General features: G+C 32.0%; 1 protein-coding gene and 1 long non-coding RNA gene across 2 annotated transcripts; both read right to left on the reverse strand.

Annotated features, from left to right (window-relative positions):
• Positions 1–1,991: 1,991 nt before the first annotated feature.
• LOC138337786 (uncharacterized) lies at positions 1,992–4,257 on the reverse strand. Its single transcript, XR_011211201.1, has 2 exons — positions 4,139–4,257; positions 1,992–2,269 (listed from the first exon to the last, which is right to left on the reverse strand). It is a non-coding gene; the product is annotated as an uncharacterized lncRNA (long non-coding RNA).
• A 4,751-nt stretch (positions 4,258–9,008) lies between these two features.
• LOC138337628 (uncharacterized) lies at positions 9,009–9,625 on the reverse strand (the record flags this gene model as incomplete). Its single annotated transcript, XM_069287723.1, has 1 exon — positions 9,009–9,625. A coding segment is annotated over one exon (534 nt), but the record flags the coding sequence as incomplete, so codon positions are not given.
• Positions 9,626–9,977: the final 352 nt, after the last annotated feature.

Here is a 9,977-nt window from a genome sequence, read left to right on the forward strand (position 1 = left end):
TTATAGCACATCAATTAATAATATATTAATTTAAAAATATTTAAAAATAAACTATTTATAGCATATTATTACCAAGTTATAGCATATTAACTAATAATATATTAATAAAAAAATTATTTTATCATTTTACTAATAATTATTATGTTTAAATAATCAATTTCATTAATTCACTTACCTTTTATCAACAAAACCTTTTAAATTATTACTGATTAATCAATTACCTTTTAAAGTTTTTAATATAAATAATAAATTATTAAATATTAATCAATTACCTTTTAATGTTTTTACTATAAATAATAAATTATTATTTATTAAATATTAATTAAACTTCATATTATATAGTTACCTTTTAAAAAACAAAATCTAAAAATTAGGGATTTGATTTTAATTAATTTCATATTATATGGTTACCCAATAATTACCCACCTTCATATCAACCAACTCTCTTTTATCTTCTCACAATACACTCAACCTCTCGCCTATTTACATGCTTCTCTTTCTATCATATTAATTTTGCACACATTTTTTCACGTTTATCTCTCTATTAATCAATTAAAGGCAGCACATGTTTCTCTCTCTATTAATTAATTAAAGATAGGTTCCCTTTCAAGCTTTAAACTTATTCCCAAAATCAGATTAATCTTAAAATCCTTATTCAACTACATCTCTATCAATCTTCCAAAAAATTAAATTTTCTATTTTTCGACCATCAAATTCGCAATATTGCATGATTTTCGGAAAAAAATCGTGTTGTATAGATCATCAAACAGGTTTATTTCTTAAAGCTTTTATTTTTTCTCTAATTCTTTTGTCAAATCATTTAATTTTTATATGTTGTTGCTTGATTTTAGGAGAAATTTACGTTGTATAGATAATGCAGGTTTCTTCAAGTTTTATACTTGTTTATGTCAAATTCTTTATTATTTATTGGCATGATACATATATTAGACCCTAAACTTGACTTCAAATTTTAACTTTGATCTCCAACTTTCATAATGCGCAAATAGGCCCTTTAACTATCCAACTTTCAAATAAATAAACACATGAGTCCTACATGGCACAATACACGTAGGACACCACGTAGAACAAAAAATGACATGTAGGACATGTGTGTCTATTTGTTCACTTTATACAAGTTTAAGTGTCTATTTGTGCACATCCAAAGTTGAAGGGCATACATGTGATTTGAAGTCAAGTTAAAGGGCACATTTATGTATTATACCTTATTTATTTGTCTATAATTTTTAGGATCTGGGTTGTTGAATACAATGTATAAACCAAATACCCTAAGGCGATTCTGTCCCGGACATGATTAGAGAACCGATTGTTAATGAAGAACCAGACGAAGTGAGTGAAGAATCACATAGTTCATCAATTTCTTTTTCTTCTTCTCTTCTTCTCTTCTTCTCTTCTTGGTATGTGAAACCAAGAGATGATTTTGACTTGTCACAAAAATCCAGCAGTAGAGATCTTGTAAAACTCATGTCTGCATGCTGTACAAAATATATTTAACTATATATATCATAATATATTAAATGTTGTATTTACTGGTAGTATGCTTAAATGAATATTTGCACTTTATTAAATGTGCATGATTTTTGTATAAATTTCAATTGCAATATGCAAAAATATATGAACATTGTATGAAAAATGTATAAATATTGTATAAATTATGAATGTCATATTGAACTTTGATATATGTAACAGAAACAAATGGTATATATATGAACATTGTATGAATACTGTATGAATATTTTATGAATGACAGTAAAGCTCAATGTATATATAGAGTGTATAAACATTGGATGAATTATGAATCCCATATTGAACTTGGATATATGTAACAGAAACAAATGGTACATATATGAACATTGTAGAACATTGTATGAATACTATATGAACATTTTATGAATGACAGTATAATTCAATGTATATTTATAATGTATAAAAATTGTATGAATTATGAATGTAATATTGAACTTTCACATATGTAATAGAAACAAATGATATATATATGACAATTTTTTACGAAATCAAACTTCATAAATGTCAATGATAACAACTACACTCAATAAAACAAAACGTGTTTCTAACATTCAAAACAACACAATAACAAATGTAACGTTACGAAATCATTATTTTTGCACAGGATAGTTTGAACATGTCTTTCTATTGTGTCCAACTTGACGACATCTACTGCAATTCATTTTTGTCCTTTTGAATTTCACGTTAGCAAACTCCTTCCATCTTTCAAGTTTTGATATACCCGCTGTACAAAATTAATGCAAAACATATATTCTAATTTCTTTAGAAACATATACTATAATTTTGAAGAAAAAAATGGACTTTCATACACAAATTATATACGTTTCGCATAATCTTTATACACTATTAAAAAATTTAAGACTTCAACATTACACAAATTTATAATCAGTTCATATAATTTATACACACTTCATACACAATTAATATATCATTCACTGTCCTATACAAGATTCAAATTAAACAAACTCAATACATTTTCAATACAAAATTAATATAAAAATATATATTATAATTGAAATAGCAACATATATTGTACACCAAAATTTATGAGGTTGCTAAAAAGAATATGCATCTATGAAAATATTATTGAATTTTTTAGAAAAAATGACTTATACGTTGAAAGCAATTTGAAAATAATCGTGAAATTTTGGAAAGAAGACTACTTGTAACGTTGATCCAAATATGTTTGAAAATGACAATCTGAAAGTATTTTGAATCCGAAAATATTTGTTATTATCTGGTTGAGTTTTTTAAGGAATTAATTCAAAAAAATAATATTATTTTAACTAACTAGAGATATTTAAGGCAATGATGATAATTTGAAAATGTTTAATATCCCTAAAAATGTGCTAATTATATTTTTAACTTTAATTAAACTCCATAAAAAGTGCAACTATTCATATTAAAAAATGTGCTACCTGTATTAAATGTAGCAATTAATAAAGAAACAAAAGTAATGCTAATAATTTATCTATCTTTAATTTAACTTAATAAAAAGTTAAACTCTTGAAATTTTCACGCGTACAACATTGAATAAATACAGTAATTATGACTGACAAATGTCATTTAATTTATATTGTCATAAATTTATAATCATTAAAAGTAATTGCTCATTATTACTTTATCTACTTAATTTTTGATTAATTTTTAATAACAACTCTTTTTAACAAATTATAGTTAACAATATAATTACTAATAAAATGCTATAGAGTGAGATATTAAATGCTACAAAATAAAATTGAAATTCTAATGCCATAACTTGATAATAATACTACATATAATGCTATATACAAAATTTATTTTCTGTCATTTGATGTATAGATTGATAGACTCAAGAAAACCCATAAATCCCTAGAATGTTTGGACAATCAAGAACGAAAGTTTGTCATATTTGTGTCTTTACGACAACTCTTTCACATGAAAAAAATTAAAGATTGACAATTGGATTGGTAAAAATAATAAAAAAATAAAAATCATATGAGTACTGAGAGAAGCAGATAAATGTGACATTTTTTTAACGAAGGAGTTCATGTATGGAGAGCATTTTAACGGGAGCTCCAATTGCAGCTTGTTTGGTTACAAACAACCTTTTGTTGGAGGTTAGAGGGCGGAAGGGCTAATTTAGAGTAATAAATGGGTAGTTGAACTATTTAGGATAAGAATTATGATTGAATAGTTAGTTTAATTAATTTTTTTCTATAAAGAATTGAAATGATTAAATGGACGACAATAGTCAATCGTTAATATCAAACTTGTAATATTACTTCTTGATTAATATTCTTCTTAAACAATGAATTATCAGCTTGCTAAAGAAAATTATTTTGTAATTTTGATTTATCAATTTAATAGCTTGTCTTATATATAAATAAATAATCATTTTCTTAATAGGTAAATTATGTTAAGTACTTTTGAATTGTCAATATACTTTCATTGATTTTTTTTTCAATCGTTAATTTACATTTCACTCGACAAATTCACTTATAATAAACTACTCAAGAGACTAATTAACGAGTACATATATACTTTTTCGATGTAATACACTTTTTCTCATCTCAAAAAGAATATAATCTTACTATAATTTAAATAAATTTACCTTCACACTTGGTATTTTCAATGTTTACATTTACTTGATTAATTTGAGTCTTCAGTAGTGGTAGTTGAATCCGTAGCTTCCTTTTCATTGTGAAATAGTGAAATTGACATTTACTTTTATCCTTACTAAAATGATTCACAACCAAACAAATATATAATGATTATTTTAGACAAGTGTAACACCTCAAGTTTTGAAAAGAACTAAAGAGAAATTCGTACAAGTCACCCATCGGTCTTTAGTTTTGGATCAACTTCTAACGACCATATCTTTTAACACATAAAAAGTTATGTGTCCCTTGACCTACCAAATTGAAAGTCGTTGAGTTCTCTTTCCAAGACCACCAAGCATGCTTAATTTTAAGCTCACAGTAAAACGTTATGTTTGTTTGAGTGAAACTTCTCAAGTTTAGGCATCTCATTCATTTTAAAAGGATATTTTGGTCTTTTTCTATTCGTAATGGGCCTAACGCATTTTCCTTCACCCAAATAAGGGTCTAATCAACTTTAGATGACTTCTTCACGTTCCTAAACACTAAAAGAAATTAGAGAGAGATCCCAAGAAGAGAAAAACTAGGTTTTCAAGCGTTTTTCAAGAATTATTAATTTTCGCCAAGAACATTGATCTTTCCAGGTATGTAAGGCTTCTCATAGTTCCTCACGCCTTGCATCTCTATTTAGTCAAGAAATTGTTACATCTAAAGAATCCATTCATGATTCTTGATATTGAATTTCGTTCTTTAACAATTGAAGTTTGATTTCTCTCTGTTCTCTTTAAAATCTTGTAGTGTTGCTCATGCTTAGAATCACATCGATCTTATGGATTTGTAAATTTATGTTTTTAAAAGGCTTCATTTAAGTTATCATAAATTTACTTTGGGTTTGAGGATCAAGAAGAGTTCATGAGAAATTTCTCAATTCTAAACTAGTTTGAAGCTTGAATTTACCAAAAAAAAATCATCGGATTACCGGAGAGGGCCTTGCGGCACGTTCCAGGATATCTCCACCGTCTTACTTAAGTAGTTTAGTCACTGGCACGTAGGCCAAGTCATGACTTATGAGTCTTAGGCCCTGTTGCGACGCGCCAGCAGTATGTCAAGGCCTGACTTTAGTAGTTCAAGGCTTGGCGCCTTGCGCCAGTAGTACGTCAACGTTTGTCAGGCTGATTCTTTTCTTTGTTTCGTCTGGCGCATGTTCCTTTAACTTGTACCCACGTTTTTCTTCCCTATACTAGCTCCTATAAGCTCTAATTACCTTTGAAAATTCTTACATATCCTAATCACGTGTCAAAGTGTGCATTCAAAATTAAAGTGAGTTTACATGAAAAGTTTAAGGGCTCTATTTTGAGAAAAATAAAAGAGTTTTAGTTGCTATGCTATTAATCTTGGGATTGAAAGATAAGTCCATAAGAATACACTTAAATGTAAGTATGAGTTATGCTTTCGAAAAGTCCTTCGGTAAAATAAAAGTCCTTTTCTTTGCAAAGGGTGAGTTGAGCATAATTGATATTGTTTATTATTTTTGGAGTAGTATTCAGCACCAAATTGAGTTAGAGTCTCTTATAACTCAAAAGTCTCATAAAATTACGTAACCAGCGTAGGATATAATATCATTGATTCGTCATGCGACTCCTCACTACCTCTGAGAAAGCCTATTAGATGGATCCATAGTTATAATATCATATCATCCTATACCTCGGCAAAGTATAGGTTGACCCTTACAACGTGGCTGATACGTTGTATCATTGCTAGGCTCATAGTAATTGTTGTAGTTTAGATAAACTCCCCATAATTAAAATATATTTTATATATTGGTTAAACTGCATATCTTATCGTAAAGTTTAAATGGTTTACCCTTCATGTTCATTTATTGATTCAGTTGAGTTGTTTTCAATCATTCGATTTAGTTTCTGTTTTACTTATCCATATTACATACCCGTACATTCAATGCACTAACGTCATTCGTCTTGCATCATTTATGATGAAGATACAGGTGTTCAAGATCATCAACAAGTGTTTCATCGACATCACCTTACACTCGTAGACAGTATTTGGTGAGACCTCCTTACTTTCGGGAGACACCATTTTTCATTTCTATTTTAGTAGTATTTGAGGCTTCATGAGTCTTGTCTCAATATCTGTCGTGAATTGTTAGAGGCTTCATACAAAATTAGATGTTTCCATTGTTTTCTCAGAATGTTAGTAAGTCAGGAATAGGTTTCGCTCGGGGATCAACAATGATTCTCGAGTATCGATCACGTTTAGGGTATATGTTCGGATCGTGACAACAAGTTTTGAAACTTTTCCTTTTTTCTTAAATAGTGTGTCAAGTCAAACAGTATCACATAAAATGGGAGGAAGGAGTAATTCTTAAGGGCTTGTTTAGTTGGAGATCAAGTTATTACGAAATTAATTATTTTGGGATTAGTTATTCCAAGATTGTTTTCCAATTCTTAATGAGAGACAAATAATACTATAATCTTGGAATAAACTACTCCTTTTGTCCCTTTTTACTAGTCTAATTTGTTCTTTTACTTGTCATTTTTGAAAAATTAAGAATGAACAATTTTTGTTTTACCTAATATACTCTCAATTTATTAATGTTAAGTTAATGTCTTTTAAAAAACGTAGTAAGTAATTATATTTGGGACCCTATCAACTAATAGGGGCAAAATAACAATCAATATTACCCTTACAGATGTGCCAATTCAAAATTTAACAAGTAAAAAGGGACAAATATAATATCATGCAAATTTTTTTCCAATTAAATATGTAATAAAATCATCCTAAAATTTATGATGAAATTTGTATTTCAACAAATTAATTGAATAAACTCAAACTTAAACATTCATAATAGTTAGAAATTAAATTGGATGAAGAAATTTACATAATGAAGCTTGTGCACTAAGGCCTCATTTGTTTTCATTAAGATTAAGAGGTCTGAATCTGAATACACATCTAAATATTAAGATTTGCATTAAGATTTGAGTGTTTTGATCTAAATACACATCTGAATATTGAGATGTGGTGTCACGACCCAAACCGGGTTGCGACTGGCACCCACACTTACCCTCCTATGTGAGCGAACCAACCAATCTAAACCTTAACATTTCAATGTAATAACAACAAAAGTAATGCGGAAGACTTAAACTCATTAATAAAAATCAATAATCAACTTCTATAACTCAAAAACTTATCATTATCCCCAGAATCTGGAAGTCATCACCACAAGAACATCTACAATCAAATGACTAAACTAAGAGTATTCTAAAAGCTAAAAATACATAAGCAGCTAGTCCGTGCCGGAGGTTCAAGGCATCAAGACGTGACGGAGGAGATCCAGTCCAAGCTAGAAGTGTTAGCTCACCCTGAAGATCCGGTGTGACGAAGACTGGCTTGAATTACTGTTGAGTCGAAGATGACGGCACGTTTGCTGCATTCCACAATTAAACAAGAAGAAAACAATAAAAGTAGGGGTCAGTACAAACACGGGTACTGAGTAGATATCATCGGCCAACTCAAAATAGGGAACAGTATATATCAAGTATTATCATAAATCAACTATAAAACTCAACATGTAACAACAAGAAGTACTATAATCATCAATAAGTACCATCAAATTCACACATGAGGACTCAAGCCCCAATACCATACTCATTTGGGAATCATGTTCGTTAGATTGAGTATATTAACATCTTTCAAGATTCATTATCTTTCCTCCTCTTGTGTCGGTTCGTGACACTCCGATCCCCTAATTCTATGTGTCGGAACGTGACACTCCGATCCCCTACATGTGTCGGAACGTGACACTCCGATCCCCTACATGTGTCGAAACGTGACACTCCGATCCACTAAATCTATGTGTCGGAACGTGACACTCCGATCCCCTACATGTGTCGGAACGTGACACTCCGATCCCCTACATGTGTCGGAACGTGACACTCCGATCCACTAAATCTATGTGTCGGAACGTGACACTCCGATCCACTAAATCTATGTGTCGGAACGTGACACTCCGATCCACTAATATCATTCTGTAAATCATCAAGCCTTCTCTATACCAAGGCATCCTCAATCCCATTACTTTAATTCATCAAGCCTTCTTCTATACCAAGGCATCATCATTAATAATGTATATTAAAGTTTCTTTTCAAGATTTGGGATTCAATATTTTTGATCATGCTTATCTTATCACAATCACATAATCATATTCATGCAAACATACAATTAAGCATATAGTAGGGTTTACAATGCTACCAATACATATCATTCTCTATTAAGAGTTTACTATGAAAGCATGAAAACCATAACCTACCTCCACCGAAGATTAGAAATCAAGCAAGCAAGTTCCCAAAGCTTTGTTCTTCTTCTCGTTTCTCCTCTTTCCCGTTCGTTTCTCCCTCTCTTTCTGTTCTTTTCTTCTTTTTCTTATTCAACCCTCTTTCTTTTACCCTAATTAGTATATAATTAAGAATAAAAGGTGGCAATAATACCCCGCTAATTAACTTAGGGTTACCTCTTTTAACCCTCAAGAATTTGAGTTATTAATATAAACCCACGAAGTCTATAATTAAGGAAAGAATAGTCCAAAAACGTCCCTTAAAACTTCACCAGAAATCCGACTCTGCCTGGGATTTGCGCAACCTGTGACGGGCCGTCGTGCCTGCGACGGTCCGTCCTGCAGGTCGTCGCAGAGTTCAGAGACCCAATATTTCCACCAAGGGTCTGTGACGGTCCGTCACACCTGTGACGGTCCGTCCTGCCATTCCGTCACAAAGTTCAGAGAGTCGATTTTCAGTACCCAATTTCAGATTCCCTAAGTGTTTTGAAACGAGACCCCGCGACGGTCCGTCGTGCCCATGACGTTCCGTCGTGGGGTCCGTCGCTTCTGCCAGTTTTTCCAGAATTGAAGTCTGTTGCTCAAAACGACTAAACGGGTCGTTACATTAGATACCAATTTACCCATCGTTCGTCCCCGAACGATCAAAAGAAGGAAAACAAGGGCGAAAAGGAGTACCTGAATCTTTAAACAGATGTGGGTATCTTTCTCGCATATCCGCCTCCTTCTCCCAAGTGGCTTCATCAACCGGTCGATTCTTCCATCGCACCTTGATGGATGCAATCTCTCTTGACCTCAACCTGCGAACTTCTCTATCTAAAATAACAATAGGCTCCTCCTCATAAGACAAGTTCTCATCAAGCAAAACTGAATCCCAACGGATAATGTAGTTTCCATCCCCATGGTATCTTTTCAACATCGACACATGAAATACCGGATGTACTCCGGACAGCCCTGGAGGCAAGGCTAACTCATAAGCCACCTCCCCCACTCGCTTAAGTACTTCAAATGGTCCAATGTACCTTGGACTTAGTTTACCCCTTTTTCCAAACCGCATCACCCCTTTCATGGGTGAAACTTTCAAAAAGACTTGTTCACCCTCCATGAACTCTAAGTCTCTAACCTTTCGATCTACATATTCTTTTTGTCTACTTTGCGCCGCTAGAAGCTTTTCTTGAATAGACTTCACTTTTTCCATCGAATCCCTCAAAAGGTCAGTACCCCAAGGCCTAACCTCAAATGCATCAAACCAACCAATGGGAGACCTACATCTCCTACCATACAAGGTCAAACGGGGCCATATCAATGCTTGAGTGATAGCTATTATTGTATGAAAACTCCGCTAAGGGTAAGAAGCTATCCCAATGACCACCAAACTCTATCACACACGCACGAAGCATATCCTCCAACACTTGAATCGTTCGCTCAGATTGACCATCGGTCTGGGATGGAACGCAGTACTAAGGTCCAACCTAGTACCCAATTCTGCATGCAATGTTTTCCAA

This window comes from Solanum lycopersicum, chromosome 8 (assembly GCF_036512215.1).
Source record: "Solanum lycopersicum chromosome 8, SLM_r2.1".
NCBI classification, from domain to species: domain Eukaryota; kingdom Viridiplantae; phylum Streptophyta; class Magnoliopsida; order Solanales; family Solanaceae; genus Solanum; species Solanum lycopersicum.